General features: G+C 46.2%; 1 protein-coding gene across 4 annotated transcripts; it reads right to left on the bottom strand.

The window, feature by feature from the left end:
• Positions 1-1,063: 1,063 nt before the first annotated feature.
• LOC115329405 (solute carrier family 35 member E2A) lies at positions 1,064-23,710 on the bottom strand. Of its 4 annotated transcripts, none has more exons than XM_029991005.4 (7): positions 23,269-23,710; positions 20,095-20,412; positions 15,710-15,833; positions 14,440-14,688; positions 11,469-11,522; positions 7,879-8,082; positions 1,064-3,539 (listed from the first exon to the last, which is right to left on the bottom strand). In XM_029991005.4, exons 1-7 carry the CDS (start codon positions 23,294-23,296, stop codon positions 3,335-3,337), a joined length of 1,182 nt encoding a protein of 393 aa, XP_029846865.2. In that variant the 5' UTR covers positions 23,297-23,710; the 3' UTR covers positions 1,064-3,334. The 4 variants fall into 4 exon arrangements, with proteins under 4 accessions (XP_029846865.2, XP_040064055.1, XP_040064054.1 ...); XM_040208121.3 differs by having other exon boundaries at positions 23,651-23,699; XM_040208120.3 differs by having other exon boundaries at positions 23,473-23,697.
• Between the last annotated feature and the right edge of the window lie 102 nt (positions 23,711-23,812).

Below are 23,812 nucleotides of genomic sequence, written 5' to 3'. Positions count from 1 at the left end.
AACTCAAATGTAAATATTTCAGGAAGAGTGATTACCTCAAAACATGAGATGCATATCTGTCCTATGTCAATTTTCGTAAACATAGCTTTTTCTCAATGAGGACTTTAACTTAAAACAAAATAAAGTAGACAGCCCGATTCTTCAGTAAATTTCAGTTCAGAAACATCTTGATTGTGGTATCAGAATAATTTTTCTTTCAAACAAAAGATTCCTTCGTATGAAATTTGCAGCAAAGAAAGGAACTGAGAAAACTTTAATTTGTTACTGCCTTACAATGTGTTGAAAATATTTTATATCAACGTAACTATTTGGCGCATGGTTACGAAATTTAGTGTAAGGGTGTATAATTAGTTTCTAAAATTGAAAACCTCCAAATTGAAAAATTAATTTTTTCAAAAAATTTATGAAACTTAGGCTCATGTTCCCCCTTAAAGAAAAACCGGCGATCACTCGTTCGCTCAACAGCATCACGCTATGCACAGTCATGCAACATGTTAACAGTACCAGTTGCAAAGCACCTTGTTTCATTTCCGCAGACTCACTTGCTAAGCCACAAGGTTAACAGTCCCATAGGCTTCACCTGATAGGCAAATTCAATACTCAATCGCTACTCCTTCCAACAAACAAAACCTTTAGACGCTCCTTCTGACTTGTGAACAGGACAGTTGAAGTGGAGCTATCACATGGGTTTGGTGAGCACTTAAAATGTACAGTGCTCGTCAAACTTAATCAGAGCACACTAACTGCACATTTTCTCGTGGAAACATTATCCTGGAGGTAGGTGAACAACGGCCCTGTGACAGCGTGCTACATCCAACATCCTTGGCTAAGTCACAGAGCCATTGCTTGGCTGTCACAGCGCTTCCATAATGAAAGAAAGAGTTTTTGTGTTTCTTGTAAGTTGGGGGAGAACTGTACCTGAAAAAACACAAGTGCTCAAAATGCACCACACACATATGCTGCAATTTTGTAAACTGATTGCAGATTTTGTGCAATCAGCTTCAGTGCACAAAAGCACTCTCGCAGGGACAGCAGAAGTGGCACAGGGTAAGCACCTTCCGAATAAATAATGCCCATTTTCCTTTATTTCCAAAAATAAAATCTGAAATACCTGACTAATAAAACAAACACTGTGCGAAAGAGCCTTAGCAGAACAAAAAGGCGCGCTTGCAAGCAACTAAAAGTGACACTCTTCCGCCACCACGGGCCATCTGCTGGTTGTGTGCCATTACCCAAGTACAGATTTCAAGCCCATCTAGAAAGATTGCTGTTTCAAATGGCTGGTTCACTCCACTGAGTCTTGTTACCTACATCGAGACAGGCCTTAGGAAACAATCAAAATATAATATTGCACGCAACTCTCACTTTAAAAAAATGTCTCGAGAAAGCCGTGCGAAAATAAATACCAAAAAGCCTCTGGAACTTAAAATAATGGCTTCACAACCTCGCTACGAAGAAAACTAACAATTGCGTGGCTGTTAACAACCACTTTTAAGTTGCTAGTTACGTATAAAAAGTAAGCTCAGGGAGAACATCTCAAATGCGGTCGAAATCCCAAGCCTGCAAGAAAAGTTCATGCTTTCCACTTTGCACCTGCGCTTGCAAGCTTACAAATAAACCAGTTTCAAGAAGGCCGACCGATAAAACGTATCCGTACACAATGTCTGTCAATCACGATTACAGAATAATAATAAACGGGAGCTGAGTGACACCTCAAGTAATTATATGCCAGTTTCAAGGTTTAAAACAGGTGTCCTAAAAATAATTGACAGGGTTTTTTTCACCGCATAAATAGATGACGTATCGCCGAACGCTCACTCCTCGCCCAAATGTAGCGCTAGCAGTCGAAACCAGATGCCAATGTTCCAGAAGTAACCGGTTATCTTATTCAAAAGTTATTGGTGATTTTCTGAGATTTTTAATGGAAAAATGGTGGCCGACGGAGCTCTCGAATACATAAAGCTGAATGGTGCCAGTCACCGAAAACGGGCCCCATTTTCCCATTGAAAGTTTCAGAAAATCGCATAACTTTTAAATTGGATAACGGTTAGTACCCACACTTTGGCATGTGGTCTAGACCGCCAGAGCCACGTTTGCACACACAATGATTTTTCGGCCATGTTTAGTTCATTTCTGCAATAAAAATGCACTAGTCTTTTTTTTTCTTCTTTTTTTTTTTTTGGGGGGGGGGGGGGGGACATGTTGTATATGTAGCAATGTATATAGTAGAATTGTGTAGAATAGGCAGATCAACTCCTAATCTTTCAAAGAAGTCTGGAAGTTCAATGCAGACAAGTGCTACGATGGCAGTCTCTTGAGAGGGCAGCACATAGGCATGCATGACACGCTTTGAAATCAGATTCCAACAAAGAGTAGGAATGTTTCTGGGGAAAAGTTGCTCTTTTCACCGCAACAATCACTGCTGTCGTAAAACATGGGACAATAACGTCTGGTATGAGATTAGTAATGTGCGTCCTTTGACTGACAGCTGAGCGTAGACGTAATACCCATAGACAGTCGACAGAGACGACAGCTCGGTTATCACAGAGGAAGGCTTGTGGAGCCTACGAGGAAAGTACCGCAGACACACCCATGGGTTGCTCGACGCAATGGCTGCGTCGTAGCGTCATCGTGGCACAGACGATAATCCCTCCTTTTTATACCCTCGGATAGTAACGTTCATAACCAGCGAACATATAGCCGTAGTTGTAATGTACAACGGGCACCCATGCTTATAGTTATAACAGCTCTTCTTAGCTGTTGCAAGAACTGCGAGAGTGCACTTAAATTAACATTCGCTCATCCAGAACTTAGCAGAGCTACACAATTGCCTCGACCCTTTCGCACGCGCCTGGAAACTTTCGTAACTCCGTTCAACTCGGCGACTCTCAGCTTTAAAGTAAAAAATTATTGACTGAATAACTCGCGCGACACAACTGCACAAACTTACACGAGAGGATTAATTGATAGTAAATCCATTTATGAAGGCAGACGCTTCCTGCGACACTGAACACGCTAGTTTCAGCGGACTACGGCTGCTCGTTCATACGCAATGCCATCCGCCGGTGTGTGGTGGACTTTGGGTAGGTACCGCCCTTACAGCTAAGGACTTGATTGGCAGTCTCTTCCGATCAAAGCACGGTTTTCTAGATACATGGAATGAAAAAGTCCCACAACTCGCACAGAGAAGGCCTTGCAATATCGCTTGCACCCCGACTCAAGCGGTCCACGTGACTGCAGTGCGTACGTAAGAGTTCAAAAGACGCACATTTCACATTCCTGCCCGGCACCATTTAAACCGACCAGCGGGACGTGCCATTTTCAGGTGCCGTCATCAGACGTCGTGGTCGGTGACCTTGACCGTGCTCAGGGTAACGTCGTACTGGTCCAACTTGGCCGCCACGTTGCGCGCGTGGTTGTACAGGAACACACCCGCAGTGACCACAAGTGTGCCCAGGCCACTCAGGAAGGTCACGTTGTTCCCGAAGACCAGGATGGACAGCCAGATCATCAGTGCCCGCTTGACCGTGTTGGCCACACTGAAACAAATTGGACGGCCTCTTGGACTACTGCTAGTGTGCTTCGCCAACTCGGAATAATTTCTAAAAAAATGCGCTTGAAATAAAGAAACAATTCTTTTGAGATAATGTTCGGTCTTAAGCAATATTTACGAATTACCTAAAATCCTCTAATGACCTTTCGAAATTTTTGCCTCACATTCTAATTAAAGATTTGTTGCCCGTCGCCAAAACATGCCAAAGCTATTGTTAGAATTCAAACAACTAAATTCTGCTCCCTGCTATTTTCTGGCAAATTTTAAATTTTAAATGTGAGAAGACTGAAGGACCAAAATCAACATAAAATTATAGGGCGGTCCATTAAAGGATCCTTAGGGAATGTGTCAGCATGACCCTTGGGAAACACATCACACGCTTACCCCTTCACTTTTCTGTTTTGGCTCTCTCTTTTGCGTCCTCTATGTTTTGCTGCCCCTTTGTGGCCTTGTTACGGGGTCAGTGTTAGTGTTTAAGAAAGGGAGACATGTGTGGCATTTCCCAGGGGTCATGTTAACGCATTCCCTAAGGATCTACCAATGGGTCTTCCTTTAATTCTTTTTGCCGCCTACTTGGACCAGTGCTAGTATTTGGTTCACATTCCATTTTGTAGCACAAACTGAGGCACCCGCACACCTGCAAGCGACGTCGGCCTCCGCAGCAGGAGCGGGTAGCGAGTCGTCGCAAGCCGATCTGACAGCAACACGTTATCATTACATAGTCATAGAAAAAGTGCACCACACCCTGATGTCTCCTCAGGCTTTTGGCGCTTTTTTCTCCTTAGTTTCGGTACGGCAAACCCTAGACAGCCCAACTTCGTCAGCGTGGAAAAGAATTTAGTTTTCCCATTTCTAACATGCTACTGCATATTTGGATGATGGGCAAACAAAACTAATTGGAATGTGCCAGATAACACAAATATACAAAAGGTTAATTGGTGAATTATATGTAATTAGGTAGCTAATTATCGCTTTTCGCTCGTGCACTGACGTTCACCAGATTCAACAATGTTATGCCTCAGAAATATTTTTCCCGTTTCAAGTGTCCTTTTTTGCAATTGAGGGGCTACGTGCAATAATGGTACAAGTACAGTTGTACCATTCGAGATATTTACGGTCCCAGATGTTACACTTATACGTGTGGCACTCCACTTTTGGTGGTTCGGCTTAGATACTCTAAGTTCAAACGCTATATTGACATTGACATGCGCAGAGAAAATTATTGAGCAACTTCTTGGCGAGCTCTGCATTTGCACTTGTACCGCTATTGCACATAGCCCCTTAATTACTCCCAGTTGGTGAAACACCTTGTATAATAGAAGGGAATGCAATAAAATATTGTCACGAATGACAACTGATGAGGCGGTGATAACTGAAGAAACTAAACGTTTAATGGGGCGAACTTGTGCCCAAAACAAAAAGGGTAAAAAAAAACAGCAGAGCGTCGCGGGCGTCGACGTCGGAGAAACCGCAGGATCGAGCGCTGGGGTGAGACTGACCCAGGATCGCCATGCGGAGCCCCTTAAGTACACGCGTTGGCTTCGCAGGAGAAGGGTGAACTTCCGACCACTCCTATGACACCCCAAGCTGCCGTCACCGACAACGTAAAAAAGACAATGCTCCTGCAAACAGCTACAGTGTGGAGGAAGCTAAGGTACCAAACAGCGTGTATTGTCAAGAGTTCTTTTCGATGGCAGAAGCCAACTACCGTTCATAACTGAAAAAAAGATCCAAAAAACTCGGGTGCCTACATCTGGGTCGTGAGAGGCTAACAGTGGGCACATTTGGTGACCATAAAATCGAAAGAATGATCAGTCAAGTTTTGGTGACTCTTGAAAACAGAAACAACGGTCAAATATTTAAGCTAAAAGCTCTTAAAGTTGACCAGATTGGTGGACAGCGACTACCTTATCTATCCAAGGAAGTTACTCAAATGCTTGAAGCAAAGGGAGCATAATAGCAGACCTCTACAGTGAATACTGTACAGTTGGAATCAACATCCTAGTTGAAAGTGATCATTACCGGGATTTTGTTACCGGAAAAATTTGCAAACTGCAAGGGAAACTTCAAGCTTTCGAGGCTAGCCTTGGCTGGACGGTACAATGGAACTTTCGTCAACGGTCGTCCAGTGCTCCCAGGTGCTTGTTCTCAAAACAATAGCTGAAGAGAAAGCATCAGAAGTGCTACACAAGTTCTGGGGCCTAAAAACGATGGGTGTAACTAACAAGAAGTTAGGGCGCAAACAAGCTGGTGAAGTTTTTCATTTTAGACAAAACCCCGAGACTGGAGGGGGAAACCCCCAGTCTCGGGGTTTTGTCTAAAAGGGTGTAATTAAACAGTTTGAGATGGAAATTGATTCAGTGAGGAAGGTGTTCCAGGAAACTGTCAGAAAACCTGGTCAGTGATACAAAGTTTTACTGCCATGGAAAGACAACTCGAATTTAGGTGACAACCGACAGATTGCTGAAAAACGGCTTCAACTGTTAACGAAGGGGCTCATCCGCTATGCGGAACTGATGAAGATGTACAATACGACAGACGTACAGCGACACCGATATCGCAGAACCAGCATCCCATAAACACACTGGATGGATCTACAACATGCCTCAACAACCAGTTCATTGGAAAAGCAACACCACATTCAGCCTGAAACCCAAGCAGCTGAGCGGAAGTACCAGTCGGGACAGATCCATCTCGCCGGTGGCATGCCATTCCTTGAACTCTTCAAATTGGGACGTCATGGCCCCGTGCCGTATGCCGTCACGGACCATAATGCAGCCCGCCATGATGCTCGTGGTGCAGCAACGCATTGTGTCCAGGTCCATGACACGTGATCCAACGTCAATGAGTTGTAGCCACGGTATGTGCAGCATCCATCCATCCGCCATAACTGTGTCTTCGTCGATGCGCCATCCCGGCAGCAATCCGCCGCGGTGCTCTCGTTCACGGAGAATTTTTCGCCGCAACAAGTCCGGTCACGCAGAGCGCCCGGACGCGGTTCGGAAGGGGCCTGGACCTTGACGAGGACCGGTGCGAGGACCAGGAACAAAATCGAGACCAACGGGACCGCAGTGGAAGTCATGCTCGGGACTGTGACAATCGGCCCAGTCGAAACTTCTAGTCCCCTGAAACTGCGGATTTGAAAGAATCGGGGCCATGACATTGGCATTGAGCGCAAATATGTTTGGCACTTCGAGGACGGCATTGAAGTGGACGTTGACGACCATAAGTACAGGTATTAGCGTGGCTGTTGTCGCAGCATGGACGTCGTTGCCGTCAAGCGGCAAGATGACTACGTTTGTGTGCACCTGTACCAAGACTTCAAGCGGCCTCCAGGTCGGAGCCTACACCATCCAGCTTGAAGACCTCGAAGACATCTTTGTGCTCAAGAGGACTAGCAAGCGCAGAAAGAAGAAACCACCTCCACCCCCGCCTTCCACAGGTATCTTTTGCTACCTGGCGAGTCTGGTCGCAGGTAAGGCTTGTCCGCCCGCCGAGCCGTGCTCCGAAGAGTCTGAATATGATTTCGAGTATGAACTAAAGAAACTCATTTGCGAGCAGCTAGAGCACTAGTGCAAGCGGATCAACCTCAAGCAGCTCCTGCAGGAAGTGAAAAAGGAAGAGCCCAAATCAGAACCAAATTCGGGACCGCCCAAGAAAGAGGAGACCAAACCAGTCAAGACATGAAGGAGCTGCTTAAGGTCGACGTTCTAGTCATATTCGTCTTTGGTGAGCCCGGGTCCGGCAAGGGCACCCAGTGCACGAAGATTGTGAAGTATGACTTCATGCATATCTTATTCAAAGACTTTCTCCCAGAGGAGGTGCAGGCAGGCTCGGACAGGGGCAAGGAGATCAACGAGATCCTGAAGAGAGGGCAGCTGGTGCCTCTGGATGTCGTTCTTCAGTTATGCAAGACAAGGTAAGTTCTTGCGAACTAAGACTTCAAAACGGAACTACAGCGAAGCGGCCTGCAAAGCTGGTGTACTGCCTGGAATCCTCGGAGTGCAATAAAACAGACCACCAACCGTGTTTTCCGGGGGGGGGGCAGATGTTGGAACTGTTTGGCTCGCACAACAGAATAGGGGATGCTACGAAAAAAAAAGAAGAGAATGAGGATGATGGCGCTCCGGGTTCGGAACAATGTCTTTCGATGTACCAACATTGCTTAGTATAAACCTGTTTGTTTTTACTTTAGACTGAAGCGTCAACCTTTAATGAAGAAGAACCGTCACATATATTGGTTGGTTGAACTCGCATAATAGTTGATTGGCTGATTGGACTCACCTATGGGTTGACTCATCTATAAGTTGATTGACAGAGCTCACCTGTGGGTGACTGGCGAGATGTAGCCGAGCAGGATGTACTCGGTGAAGCTCTGGCAGTGGAAGGAGATGCCCCCCAGTGCCAGGGTGCCCAAGCAGGACCAGCTGGTGTGCTCCCAGACCTTGCGGAAGTCCACCAGGGCCAGGGTGGCCGGCACCAGGATGAACACCGAGCTCAGGCTCGTGTAGCACTGCAGCTCCACCGGCCTAACCGCAGAAGGGAAAGGACGAGAACGGCTGCGACACACTGTGGCGCACAAGTGTCACCCTATGTGAGAAGCTGCAGCAGACCTAGGAAAGCCATAAGGATGCGTAGCTAGCTCAGACAAGGGCCAACAACTTTAGTCACTATGTTCTATTCGCGGCTCTAAATGAGCAAGATATTTTCTTTCCTTTTAGATGCATTAGCATTTATTGGCCTGGTACACGCGGCCGTCTTTCGTTTGGACTGGTTTTGTGAGGCTGCAGTGCACCTCCCACCGTGCTCTTTCCCTCTGGTCGTTTGCTCGTTACGTCCACTTCTTGTCTTACAAGAGGGAATGAGTCTTCCGGCACGCTTCCAATGACATGCCGCGGGAGAGGAGGGGATCGAGCGGTTGTGGTACAACGTAAAACCGAGGTGCAGCGACGACGTCGTTTGCGCGAGACCGCCCAAGAGAAGCAGACTGACTCTCCGGAGCCGGACACAACATTATGCGGACCATTGCGAGGTTGGAATTCCCATCCTTCGCTACGTCGGATCCCCTGCGCTAAATGCTAACGCATTTTGTCGACAATCAGCGTAGCAACAGCAGCAATTTCGGCATCATTTTTTTTATTGGAGGAATAAAGGATAGTAAGAGACAACCTGTAAACCAAGTTATCACCTTTTTTAATGACCTAACAGACAACATTTTGCTGCCATGACCTAACCATAAACTTTAAAGCAACTTGGAAAAAGAAGTTTAATTGAAAAAAGAAACTTGTTAGCGTCAATTGCCAATTGTTGTTGTACAGTTTTTATTTTGGGGAGTTTTGGAGCGAACCAGTGCTGCCAGGTTGAGTAATGGAAGCCATTTCTTGGGTTAGGCCGACCCTATTATGTACTCTCATTCCAAGCCATTCCATGGATTTATTATTATAACAATTATTTTTATTATTTATTGGTTCCATTTTTGTTATTATAGCAGTCAATCTTGTTTTATTAACTATGATTATTATTTGATTATGATATTCTTTTACTATTATACTAACAGTTATTCTTTTTTTACTTATTACTATTAATTAACTATTTTATTATTAGAAGAGTTGTTCTTTTAATCATCATCATCATCATTATTATTAGAAATAACCTGCTTTCTCAGAGACACTCAGTCATACTCAATGGCCTCAGTCATTACTAATGTTTTCAGCGAAGTTGCAAACTTTTCTATGAGAAGCAACACACTGCCCCAGCATGTTAAAACTCTACTTCCAAATTATCATTTCGCTTTTCGAGAAGAACCTATTCTACGGCAGAAGCAGCTTGTGGGGGCCCCTTCTGGGCGACATGCGGCGGCGACCGTACCCACAATTGCGGGGAGCCACCGATAATCACTCTCTCTCCATCGTCAACACCCCTTGCACCACAGCCACATCATCTATTGCTCCCTCTCTCGCTCCCTGTTGCCACTAAGGGGCTCTGCGCGGTTCACCTAGATGTCTGCACGGCGATCGCTCAGTTCTTCCCCTCCCCAATGTCGCCAGATGACGCGATTCGCTCTCCGTGCAAAGAGCGGGAATGGCAAGCGCGCCACGCTGAGCGGAGTTAAATGGAGGGCCGTAGCGGCACGAGAACAGCCAAGGATGCAGGACCCCGACTGTCATGCACGAGAGGCAGCGTGCAAGTGCCTTTCACACATCCAAAGCACACCCCCAACAACTATTCTACTAAATACAAAACAATTACCCTAAAGTGCATCAACTAAATAAAATTTTCTTTCAACGATGGAACAGCTGCCACTGTCGATTGCAGTACACTTTGCACGGTCATTACTTTTTCTTACTAGACCAGAAGCAAGCAACCTGCGGCCTGCGAGGTAGATTTGTGCGGCCCCCCACACGACGCCCGAAAAGCAGTCCTTCCTGCCGCTTCCTCACACAGACTCGAGGAGCAGGCGGTAATTTTGACCTTGAATGGGGTTAGACCGGAACAAGGAGCAGTTCCAATAGACCCTTTGCAAAACGTACAGCGCCACGACGGCACGAAACTCTGCGAACCCTCTGTACAGGTCACGCGCTTTCTCATTGTGCCTCTGCGACTGCACGCGCGTCCCGGCAGCTACCGCCAGCAGCCGTTGCAGCCATCCGCCGAGTCGTTCGTTGTTGGCGGTGTACCGCATCTGTGGCAGCGTAAAGGCATCGCGACAGGTGAACTTATTTCAATACGTTAATCGTCGTAAATTACCTTCACAGATTGAAGTGTCACCGAATCCATTTAGTTTGTACCGCAACCATGGCAGGCTTCGAGGACAAAGCGTTAATGCAGCAGACGACAAAGCTGGTACAAAGGAGAGGGATGAGAAAGGGGCAGCCATTAACTCGTCGCTCGCCCGACTCGGATGCTCAAAAGTCGTGGCCGTGGTAACCTGCGCTTGCTCGCGTATGCCACGTGATCACGTGGTAGCGAGAGGAGGGGCGTACCGAAGACTCCCATTATTCGTCGCGTGGCGCGTGCGGGCTTTTCGGATTTTTGCAAAGGGTCTATTGGCATTATCTGGCATTCCCATACTTGGGCAGAGAACGTCTTTACTGCTGCCGTTTCTTTGCCCGTCGCTCCCCCTCCCTTTGCGAGACACCGTCCGACTCTCTCCGAATCGGCTTTGCGACAGCTCGGTCCACAGCCGCAAAGGGGGCGTCGACCCCCTTTGCGGGTCGACGTGCCCCTTGCTCAGCGTTGGTCTAGACCAATGCTACAACCCTCCAAAACAGAAAAGAGTGTATATTCTGCCAGTTATGTTCAGCCACATACTTGCCACTGAACAAAACAAGTATGTTCAAAACACCTAGAAATCGCCTCACTCAGCACGAGCAGCAAACTGTGCTCATCAAAACCATTCTGGGTCAAGTTTGTGGTGGACGAGTCACGTTCCTCCCCAAAGGGCAATTCCCCTCAAAATTTTATGTGGCAAAAGAAACATTTAAACCGGTTATTCCAAATATATTGAACGCGAATTTGCTTTGAACTTATCGACGAGGGGTAGGTTCGCCTTTTAGATACCAAACAGCAACACTGGTTCAACGACGAAGAGGAGCAACCTTACCCGTTGCCATAATCATATCGTACGGCAAATACGTTGACTATTTTTTTTGCAGTACCGTCGAAGCTAGCGTAGATTCTACGGTGCCACAGCCCCCCACTGCCACGAGAGCGTGCTTCTTTGTCTTCCACCTCGTTTGCACGCGCTCTTGTGCAAAAGAGGTGCCGAACGAACCCACACACTCGCGCAAGTGGCTCTGACAGCCCTGCGGAAGCTATGCTAGCATCGGCAAGGTAGCTCAAAAAGCTGACATCAAGTCTTGTTACAAGGCATGCCAACTGCTCCAAGGAAAGAGACACTACAGCGTCAACTTACAGGAGTTTGACTTTTTCGTCGCTCAGCAGACGCTTGGAGAAGACATTCTGGAAACTGAAAAATACCAGTCACTAACACACCTAGAGGAAGTTGAAAGTTTAGATAGTCTCACAAATGCAATGTACACTGCGCGACACCATTAGTGCAAACGTGAATCGGTGCTTCTTCACATTTTACTTGAAAGGAGCATTGGCGGGCTTAGATTAGTGCCCTAAATGAGTCTTTTGCAGCAAACTATTAATTTTGATGACAGCTTTTTAATTCTTAGACAGAAAAAAACTGGTGATTGCTCGTTCGTGCCAACAGGGTCACACTCCGTACAAAAAGTGTAAAAAAAGAGGGCGGGTGGTCGAAGGGCATACATGAGAAGGTCTCCCAGGACGACCTTGCAACGGTGATCTAGGGAATACTAAGTCTTAAAAAAACGTGCGCCCCGCCACCATTATGAGGATTTTGCAAAGATCTGTCTGCTTTCCAGCGTGGTCCAAAAGACTCGACCCCGAAGCGTGTGCATTGGAAGGCGTTGGCTGTACTGCGTGCGTGCAACACGTCAAAGGATCTGCCGTCCTGGCTTATTGGCGGCAAAGGCACATACAGTAAATGCGCCTTTCCCAGTCTTTTTCCGACCTCCCTACGACGGTGGTCCGTGTGCCAGAGCTTAGGCCTCTGGTCTACACCAGCTCTTTAGCTAACATCTGCAAACACAAAGTTTGGTCAGGGTCATACCCATCACCAACTAGAAAAAGTAAAACCGTACGGGACAAAGACCATCTAATACAAAACCCTGCAGCCAGGCAAGCGGGAAAAGGGAAAGTAAATGACCCGAGTCCCTGACGTTGTCAGAGAGAGAATTTCTGGAAATTCGAGAAGAAATCATAATAAGCAGACACAAGAGAGGCCTTCTGTGTAAAATGGAAATATAGTGTTGCCCCTTCTCCCTTTCTTTCTCAGAGCTGCTGATAACTATGACTCCTCCCCTCTTCCCTTCCTTGGCTGGCACGGCTGCTGCAACTTATCTGTTGAATACATCCTAAATCTAACTTCTTGTGTTTGTCCTATGTAGTTCTATTCTTTCTAGGTGAGTTAATAAATCGTTCACTTCTGTCCAACACGTTTTAAATCTCCTCCAACAAGGAAACATTCCCCCAGGATCATTACCCCGGCGGTCGTGCGTCGTCAAAGCATAATACTAGATGTAAAAAATTCGGGTCAAGCTGCTTCAGTACGGTGCTGGAATGACAGCATCCAGCACCATGTTTTTCAGTATAAAGTCGCCTTCCAAGATTATTGTGTATATGAAGAATAGATGAGAATATTTCTTTACTGCTTAACTCAGAACTAAAGCATATTGCTGTTGTTGGTTCAAAGCTTCGTTGGAGAGCACCAACCAAGATATGGCCCTTCACCTTTTCTTATGAGGGTTAACACCAACTAAATTCAGCCATAATAATATTTATTTTGTGCGAATGATTAAGATGCCACTGTCTAGCATTCCAATTGTCTACCTGGAGGAAAACCTACATTTCTAGCATAGCCAGCTACGTGTTTATAGAAACGCACAGTAGCTATCGATATATAAACAAGGAAAATAAAAGGAAAAATCTATTGATTTCCCAGATGGCAAAATATACTCTTTTCCTTCCACCACTTAGTACTTTTTCTGGTCAGCTCAAGCTCTTAATCACACTGAAAACATCCATATCCATATTAAAACACTCATTTACAAGTGCAGGATAAATCAATCGAGGTTCCTCTGGCCTCGACAAAGGAGCTCTTAAAATGTGCGCTCCAGTCTCGCAAGTTATTTTAACCAACCTTTTTTGAGCAGACCGTCATAGACTCGAATGACCTCCGACATAGTAGTTGTAAATAAGCTCATCTTTCTTCCAAAGTGCTCTAATTTCTCATTCATACAAATGAATCAACACATGTTCATACCTATGTGTTCTTGCACTTGTTTCCGCATTCCTGTTTTTGTTAGACACCAGCACCTCTGAGCCAGCTGTTTGGTGTGTTGAATCTTCAACATCTGTCCCCCCCCCTTATCTGATGCCACCGAATAATGTCTTCAACACTTCCGCAATCCAGTTTTCTTTTCTTTATTTTTTTTTTTTTTTTTAAAGATGCATTTTTTAAGTTGGATTGGTTTCCAAAGGGATAGTACAAAAATTAAGTCAATGCGCAAGATTTTTCTTTTATTATCAAATGGCAGCACTTGCAGTGCTTGGAAGCTGTTCAGATTGAAAAGCATTGAATGAAAATATGTAGGCCGAAAAAGTGGCACCTTTCAGCCATTTGGTTTCATTACGGAGCGTCTGCTTTTACAACCTTCCGGCTGTCTGAGATTCCGAGCTAGAGGTACCTTACACAATTATTCCGTAGGATGAGCTTAATTCAATTTCGACAAGCATTGCAAGTCTGAATTGAAAAAAATTCGAAAGACACCTAAGACTGCTTACGTGTAGGAGTGCTTACACATTCCTAGACGCAGCGCATTCCCACAAACAGCATGCCATGTCTTCCTTTTTCACACTCCGGCGGTGACATCACGCTCCTGCGCAGGCGCAGCAAACCCCGCCGGCTTCACGATGGCTTCCGTGACAAAGCATCTGCGTTGCTGTGCTTTGCTTTGTGTTTTATTTATGAGGCGCGTGCTTGATGACGTATTGGTGTGACCATCTTTCGGGCACAACACCGCCGCTTTCTCGCGTAATGGGACAACTCAGGCTTTCGCCTTAAAAGCCACCATGGTCACTACTGCCAGAGCTGCCGACATGTGACCATCTCGAGCGAATCGTGTGCAGAGGGGGTCCAATTTTGGAACTATAACTAACCCCAGCAAGAGGAAACACGATCCAAACACAGACATGACAGATGTCTTGTGGTGTGCATGTTATAAACAGGAATTTTCAAGCGTGTAATCCGTACGTGAATGGCAACGAGGACAGTCAACGAATAAACGATGTCTCACCACTCGGACAAGTTGGTGCACAGGGAGGCCATAAAGCCGGGCAGATTGAAGCTCAGTTCATTGGCACTGCACAGGGCCAGGCCCCCCATGACGGGAAACAGGCTCATGTTGACCAGCCACGTGGTCGTCTCGCCAAGCACCAGGCGCGAGATGACCACCGTGAAGACCGGCGCAGAACTTTTGACCGTTTCGGCGAACGACACTGGCACGTACCACAGTGCCACCAGTCCCAGGAACACGGTGCTGAACCTGTGCCTCGGCAAAGGGAGCACACCAGTGACAGTTTAAAGAGAGAGGTAGAATTTACTGATTTCTGTTTCAGTTAATGCTCCTAATTGCAGCTATTCCTCTGCAGAAAAATTGCCGCACTGTTTGTAATTGAGGCCTGAATGTCACTTTTCCACGGAGCAAGCACATTGGAGCCCCTAGCGACTAAGTTGACATCTAAATCCATGGAAACAACATCAATTACTCGTGCTTCTGACGCAGCGGGCGGCTGAAGTTGCCGAACGCCGTGTCAGCAGTTGACCGAGGCTTGTGTTCCATCAGTGAAGCACAACCTGCACATGAATTCCAGTTCAACGCTGATGCAGCACTCGTGGCAAAGCTGCGTCCTGCACTCTATCAAAGAAGATGACGTAATGAATCCAGCCTTGTGCTGCGTAAACAGTGAGCTCTACGGAGAACTATGGAAAAAAAGCTGTTGCGTAGTCAGGCCTAGAAGCTGTTTGTTTCCAAACACATGATGGGAAGCGAATTCTAAGCATAGGAAATGTGTTCGTGGCACTGTAGTGAAGGCGATGTTTTCCAGTAAGAAAATTACCTCCGCATTGTCGATACGTGTGCTATGTGAGAAAGTACACTAAGAAATTCATTTATAAACAGTGCAGCAATTATGCGAGTAAATAAGGTAGAATTATACAAGAGGCACTGACATATTATTTTATTATAAATGTCCTCTCAGTCTCAAGTGGTGGTATTAAATTTACATTTTTTTTTCACGGACTATAGCAGACGAGCGGAATGGACTCCAAGAATGCAAAGCTTCGTTTCACATTTTTATACTCTGTCCTCCTCGTCATGACTTACAGTCTCCACTTTTCCAATTGCTACTACTATCTACTCCGCAAAGACTACATGCAGAGACAAATAATATCACAGATGACAAATGATGAGCGACTACACAAATGCCCTAATATGGAACAGAGAGTACCCCAGATGACAAATCCGAGGTGTGCCACGAACGGCACCAAAGGGGTCTATTGCCTACCTGAGGGAACCAACCAGAATGACATTGTGCATCTTTGGAGAGTTCTCTGCGTGCAGTTTTCTCCTGGTGGTTGCCCGCATCTGTACGTAGCCGCAGATAAAGCAAGTCAGCATCTGCACTGCACCTGAAACCAGCAGGCTCTTGTCAAATGTGGCAGAGAGGAAAAAAGAAAGTAAAATACTGTTTTCAATCCCCATTGGGTGGGAAAGTCAGCACCTACATGTGAGACCAACATGAGACAAAAATGAGACCAGCATCCTTGCTGTGGTCAACGGCAGATCGATGAAGACAACCGAGTTAGTGAGGGGTGTGCCTGCAGCGCCATCCCGTAATAGACACACTGAGCAGGCGACCGCATCGTACGCCTTCGACCAAGTCTGCTCACTGTGCATATCGGGAGATGGCGCCAACCCTCGCTCACTCGGTTGTCTGCATCCTTGTCGACCCTGGCAAGGATGTTGTTCTCACTTTCCGCAGGAGTGGAGCTTCACCTCGAAATTTCACGAGGTAAAATGTGCCACTAAAAAACACCTTTCACGAAAATTTGGGATAGCTACAAACAGGTACCAATTTGTTTTGGCCGGTTGTATAGCAAGCTTGGGGATTAAAAACACCCTATATGTGCTTCATATTAGGCAATTCCTAGATCAATATCTTCAAAAACGTCAGTGCCACCAGGGAAATTAATTTACACTCAGTTCCTATTCTTTTACTTCATTTAATCCATTGCGCTCACTGATGCTGTTATAGGCTCCATCTCAAGCCTCTCTTTCAGACTTTTATTGTTACCAATGCTAAGCATGTCACATCAGTCATTTACAGCAGATGATTGCATATCAAAGATCTGAGCCGATGTTGAATATTGCATCTTTTAGGAATCGCATCTTCCGTAGGTAGTCCAGTGCTGTGAAACAACAAGGGGCTCGGACCAAGGTTCGAAACAGCTAGAATATTGCACAAGCGTTTGCTCAAGTAAAACAGCTTCTGTAGCGACTTTCATGAACGTGTGAGGCGTCACATTCACTGTCAGAGCAAAGGTTAAGGCCTCAGACATGGGATATGGGTACGAACATCCAAAATAAAATAGAGCATATTAATATTATGTTAGTAACAACGAATACTGAAACAAAATGTGGGTCAACAATGTTTTTTAATTCAAATGGTTTTTTCGGTCAAGCAAAGAAATTTTTCATTTCTCCCAATAGTTTTTACATCATCAAAAAAAGAAGTGGCACTCATGCAAAACAGGTTTATAGCCAACTGCTACGGACAATCTGCACCTGCAATCTAGCTTTTCAGGTGGAATACAGGTGCTACAGCATTTTGCCTGACATTTTAAACATATATTTCCGAAATAATAGTGAGTGGGTAGTCGAGTTGGTGATAATGAATCATAATGTAACATCTGAGACTGTGGTGCAGAAAAGGCATTCGAGTCGAAGAAAAAGACAACAGTAGGAAAATGTCTCAAACGCAGCTAAAATAATTAATTAATGCGAAAGCATTAACTGTTTCATGAAGCAAGCTGACGTCATCAGTTTGAAGCGCGAAAGTGACTCCTAGTTTCCGCCGCGATCCCAATAGGAGCGATTCGCCTTTAGTTCCATTGACTGGCGCGCATTGATGGGGCTCCCATTGGCCACTGCGCCATGGTGTGATGATGTGAATGAGACATAGAAGAAAAGGAAAACAACATTGCAGATCTGACCAACGTTACTAGAGCAAGCTCAGTTTCGCAGCTCCCTATTCTCGCCTGTGGAGGCGAGTGGCCTAGGTGGCGGTCATGAGAACTAGCAACACTGCAGTCGGATCTTATTTCCCTGTCTCGCGCGTCGTCTGCTACCACCACGTTGAGAGCTTCCTTTTCTTTTTCTTTTCTTCCTTTTTTTTTTTTACTTCCATGTGTATAATAGCAAAAAACGATGATGAAGATGAAGTGTAATACACCACAAAGCTAAGAGTCACGCACTGTAAGAGTTTTCTTTGAGTGTTTGAAATTTATTTTTGTGTGCATCTGTTTCCTCACGCTGTGAAGTGTTAGTATGAATCAACAACTGACCCAAGCTCAAGTATTGCTATTCAAACTTGGCGGACTAGACAATCCGGAAGCAAGGCTCGACTGCAGAGCTGCTAGTTCTCGTGACCGCCACTGAGCCCACGTCACAGGCGGAGCTGCGAAACTGAGCTTGCTCTAGTAACGTTGGATGTGACGGCTCAGGCAAGCTCGTGCAGTGTGGTTTTGGGGCTAGACATAGAAGGAACGAACACAGCTCAACGCCGTGGGCCCCAGCAGCCAAGTAATGTCCCGGACGGACGTCCGAGGCCCCTGGGGGCACCAACCAGGCTTTCCATTCCACCGTGTCGGAATCCCGAGTCCGTACTTCTTACCATCCCACATGTCCTCCGAGATCCCGAAGTGCGCGCGCGCGCTAGTACGCAGCAGATGACAAAGGGAGCGGACGAGTGGCTTGCATGCTTTCCCATTCACAACTCATAAGAAATGCTTAGATGTACCTCGAGCTTTTTTTTCTCGCTCCTTGTCTACACCCGATGCTGACGTCACTGCCCACCTACACAGACAAACTGTCCATGTACCTGTGTACCCAAAGAGTGTATCTGTGAGAAGGTCAGTGACGTCAACATCGGGTGTATATACTAAGGAGGAAGAAAAATAAATAATTTTAGTTGCGTTTGAGACGCTGCTGTTGTCTTTTTCTTTGATTTGAAAGTTTCTTTTCCACACCCCACTCCCAAGTGTTCCACTATGATTACTACATATATTTTGTTTGTTTTTAGCACCTACATAATGTTTCGTAATGATGGATGAAAATGTGAAACTGAAATTTGAGTACCGAAACATCCTGAGAGATGACCTTCCCCAAAAGATGACCCACTCCTATTTTTGGCATAATCTGCTTTTTTCTTTTTTTCCAGCCAACGAAAGCTAGCCCACTTCTACTAATTGCAGGGCCCTGGCCGATGATGACCTTGGCAGTAATGTTGTTACTTAGCCACGGCAAGAGATCAGTGAACATTGCTGATTGGAAAGGACGTTCGTCTTTGGTTCATCGCCCCTCCCTGTGATCACGAGTTTCACAGGTCACAAAAAAATCTAAAACTAGCACTTTTTTTTATTTTTTTTTATTGAATTTTGAAAGTTAGTTTATTCCTTATTTTCTCCCGATTTGCTTTCGATTTTAGGTGGCCTACCTCTTGGGATATTACGATAGGCTTACTAGGATGAAAGAAGCGGAGAAACAATGGACCTCTAGTATTGTGACATCTTCGAAGATTTGCCATTTCTAGCTAGAGGAGCAGAATATTGTGAGCTCGAGGGATCGCATTTTTCGATAGACCTTTTCCACATACCGACGGCACCAGGCGGTGGCTGCACGAACTAAAAATCGAGGAGGAAGTGGCCTGCGCTACCAATCAATAATGGGAGCTACACTACCAGTTTCTTCGCTCTCTGAGTTGCGGTGCTTGCCCAACGCGACACATCTGTGGCGTCCACCCAAACGTCGTGTTTTTCTTTCCGTCCACTTTCTTTTTTTGTGTAACACAATCATATATATGCTGCAATTGCGTGTTCTACTCACTGATCCACAGCCTCCTTCCGAATTTCCTAGATTTTCCGCGCCGACTTCCGCTGCATGGCATCGAGCGAACGCGCGTGCGCAGAACGCTTCTCGGAAAAGGTTCATAGTAACTGATCACTCGCCCTGCACCGGGTGACAAAATGGCAGCACCCACAAAGCAATTGGGAAATAGGGCATTGACCCTGAACCTCACTTAGTGACTAAAGTAGAAGTTTGGGCTAGTTGGTATTTCATGATTAAAGATTAAAACAGCGCAAGGACACGGACAAGAACAATCTGCTTTTTTCTTTTTTTCCAGCCAACAAGAACAAGAAGGTAGACAAACAAGGCGCTGTCCTTGTTTGTCGACCTTCTTGTTCTTGTCCGTGTCCTTGCGCTGTTTTAATCTTTACTCACTTAGTGGCTCTGCTGCCTGGAAGGCATCTCGTAACGCTGTGTCTAACGCCCCAGCCATGCACCCAAGGCGGTATCAAAGTGTTAATGAACGACCTCACTAAAGCCGTCGTGCCATTAGATGTCGTGATGCCGGCAGTTGGGCATACAAGTTCCGGCAAAAAGCAGGAACAAACAGGAGTGCCGCTGTCGGCGCTGCAACTCCCTGCTGCCAAAGCTTCCGCAGACTGTCGAGCTGGACATCGACCGAAAGAGGCCATATCCACCTCCGCGATGCCACGTGGATCGCGGCAGGCACGACAAGTGCGCCACACCGTTGGGAGGAGATCGGGGGACTGCTTTTGAGGTAAACGGTCGGGGACGCAAGCACGGTAGCTCTATCGAAGGCCTCACCCAGCACCACGGGGTCCCCGCTCTGATAGGTCAGGATGCACTTGTTGAGCATGAGCGTCGTGAAGCTGAACAAGTACCAGACGACGAGCACGACCACGGCGTGCCCGCTGTATAGGCCGCTCCGCTTCTCCAGGCTCCCGCTCGGGAGGCTCTTGAGCTCCACCTCGCGGGAGAACGGTCCGTAGAACGGGTGCATGCCCTTGGCATTGAGGTCCTTGGAGCCCCTGTGGTTCACCCGCTCCGTGTAAGGCCAGCCCTTGAGGACCTCATTGTCCTCGGCGAGTTCTCCCGGCGGCTGGGCAGCCATCGGGACGGGATCTGCGGCCGGAGGAAACGGGCAAGGCTTTTGCGGAAGGGTCGAAACAAGCGGCCTCAAAAATACGCAGAATTTCGTTGCAGCGTGCAAAGAAGCGACAGTGATAGTTGTTACTGCGTGTGGCAACACTCTCTTTTATACGTATTCACACCTTATTTATTTGATTACACGCAACACAGCCTTATGGTCACTGAAAGATGTAGAATGGGAAACACACTGCACATGAGTCAACGTCCCCTACCGTTACGTGGGGGAGGTTGCTTTACGTACGATAAAACACACAGACTAAGTTCTACAGTGAGGAAAGTATAGCGGGGCCCCCTGGCAACCGTAGAAGACGCCGCTGTCAAATCAAGAGTCAAGTGCGTGCAGCTTGCCTGACGTCATGGGGCAGTGCAAGCGGAAGTGCACGTGAAACAGAGTTTTCTGCTTGGCACAACGCCGACACCGTGAATGTAGCTGGGAAGTCCCTACAGCAGCTATTAAAATAAAATGCCCCGTGACCTAAGCGGCAAACAGTAAAGCCCTAGTCCCATTTGAGCGACAAACAGCAACGACCGACACGGACCAACTTCGAGCATGCGCAGCATTCAAACGAAGGTATCTTTGACAGGCTTGATATCACTCGTGCTTACTTCACAAGCACCGAGAAACTGCCTGCCAAAGATACCTTTGCATGAACGCTGCAGGTGCTTGAAGTTGGTCACGTCAGTTGTTGCCGTTTGTTGCCTAAGTGGGGCATAAAGGTTGGAGGAAATAAGCAAGAAAGGAACAAGCTGTAAAGAGATTTTAAAACGCTTAGGTTTTTTTTTTGTTTTACTTTAAATAGACTTGGGTGATTTGACTTGTTCAACTTGGCAGACCGTCCCGTCTCACATCTTGTATACGGAGCGCAGAAAGAAAGACGGAGAAATAACTGTGCTTCAGCTTGCCTTTAGATTACTGTACTCCAGAGAACATTACTAAAAAAATTTATTTCCTACGTGGCTCGGTATAAGAAGACCTGAAAACAGATTTTGCGAGTACTTTTTAAAGGGGCGATGCAACGATTTTCGGACTTTGGCCAATTAACTGCGGAAATTAATTTGTCAAAGAACAGAAAACCGTATTTTCTTGTGAGCGCTAGTTTTTATTTTAAGAAATAAAGCAAATCGAAGGTCAAAGTGCCTCTCAGCTCTCCACATCGCCTTTCGAGTGACGTACTCTACGAGATCACGTGGTTTCCCATTGGGTTCTTTGTTCAGAGACCCCAGCTCCCCCCTCCGCCATTGTCGACTTTTAAAGGATTTGCATCGCCGAAGGTCGGGGCAGGCGATCGACACAAAAGACGGTTTGCCACGGGGCTGACGGCGAGTGTAGCAGCGGAGAGGGACAGGTTTTCGTTGACTTCCGCGTATCCCCCAGAGACGCCGTCACCATAGTTCCCGTAACCGCCACACGTGGCCGCAGATCGGCAAATAATTTGTTTTTCTGTTTCTGATTACTCAGCGGCATAGCAGTTTTTCGGGGCAAGGTGACGCATTTTTGGTCACTTGTGCTTGGATAAACAACATAAAAAGTACAAACTGCCAATTCTTTCAACATTAAAATCCTTGCACCACCTCTTAAATTGTTTCACTCATTGCATCTTTTTTTTTTTGTGCTATATTTTGCATCTAGTGCTGACATAACAGACTCATTTATCTATTTAACTTACATATCCATCAATTACGCCTATAATAAATTAAACAATGTGCAGTCAAAACTATCTAAAGTATTTTTTTTTTTAAGCTTTTAACAGTTTATGCTACGTTTCATACTTAGTGTACAACGCTGTCAACGATGTTAACCCACGTGGCCCGCTTGTGACCGCCGCGACAGCCGGCCGTTCACTAAAGTGTTTTCAATGAAAAGTGCTTTTGCTAAGGGCTGTGGCTAGGGACCCGTCCAGGTGGAACTATAACTGCTGCTAAAGTCCCGTCCAGATGGAAGAGAAACACGTCCCGTTCAGATGAAAGAGAATCGCGCCACTGAAGCTCCGTCCAGCATGCACGAGAGTTTATCCCTACGCTCCTCCCCTGACCCATTTCTGGTGTAACAACTGGCAATGTCCCTATGCTATCTTTAATGTAGTCTTCTTCAAGTCAAATGCACTTGTCCCAACTATCCTACAACATTTCTACTGCTTCCTAGAAAAACGTTTGTCCCAACCTCTGCAAACTACAAATTTCTAGCCTCTATTACCTCAAATACTGAGTTAAAATCGTGTCCCACGCAATTTTTTTTTTTTTTTTTATAAGGGTTGGTAGCTATTGGGAGCCAGATACAGTGAATGCGGTGGATACCATTCCCAAAGCTTTATTTGGGAATAGCAACCATTGAAATGCAAGACGAGAGGCTGGGTGCATTGTCGTACTGAAGAAGCATTCCGTCTCAACTTTCCACGTGTTTCTCCTTGATTGCAGCGCATAATTGAGTGATTAGGCTCTCATAATAAAAACCTGGTAGTGTGTCTCCACCTCGCAAATAATCGCGAGAAAAAACAGCCTTGTTATCGCGACCTTGTTATCGTTACTCTAGCTTGGACGAAAAGGAACAATATTCTCTACTGGGCCCTCGGAACGGAACCAGCGGGACTTCCGTCCGGACAGAACTCTACTGGGCCTGCTATCGTTCCGTCGGGACGGAACTCTAGACACTCCATTCGCTAAAACGCCATTTGACGAAGTCCAAGGCACTGGCGCGAGCGCCTGGCGCTTCATCTATTCTTTTGCTTACGCGACGACACGTGTAAATGATCTGCGAGAACAAACCCCATGCTCGCACCTGAAGCCTCGACAATGTTGTACGAGACAGGGAGGAAAAAAAAAAGGGCATACCCAACGAAGTTGTTGACGATTCGGTCATTTTGAGAGCCCAATAAACGCACAACTGTCGCCCGGTGTTTTTTTTGTTGTTTTTTTCGCGTCAGACTGGCAGTTGTTGATGAAATATTCCATGCAAAATAAAAACTAAACAAAAAGCTGCAAAGGCGCAGCTGCGCCCGATAATGAAATTTGCGCTTGCACTCGTGGGAAATTTACCATGAATCGCAGTGTTAGGCAGGAAAGCCGACGTACACCCTTTTCCTCCGTTTTTGCGCTTTTACGAGGACACCTCGACAAATATATGGGACGCCTCTGGACGTCTATGGTCCCTCAAGTTTTCCGGTACAGGTTTGCCGATTTAGTTATGTGAAATATTTTGACACGTCGAACAAACCCGCTGTTAACCATACATTGTTGTTGTGGCATTTAACTCCTCCTGCACGCCGCCATTGCTAACGCAGGTTGTCAACGCACATATTGCTTTCGTCTGATTGAAGTCAAATCTGTATCTTAACGCAATCTAAAAAACAAAACAAGTTAGTTATTTGCATAAAAT

The sequence above is a fragment of the Ixodes scapularis genome, unplaced genomic scaffold (assembly GCF_016920785.2).
Source record: "Ixodes scapularis isolate PalLabHiFi unplaced genomic scaffold, ASM1692078v2 PGA_scaffold1__304_contigs__length_218370807, whole genome shotgun sequence".
Classification (NCBI taxonomy): domain Eukaryota; kingdom Metazoa; phylum Arthropoda; class Arachnida; order Ixodida; family Ixodidae; genus Ixodes; species Ixodes scapularis.
Note: the sequence above shows the minus strand (reverse complement) of the source record. Positions and strands in the feature narration are given on the sequence as shown.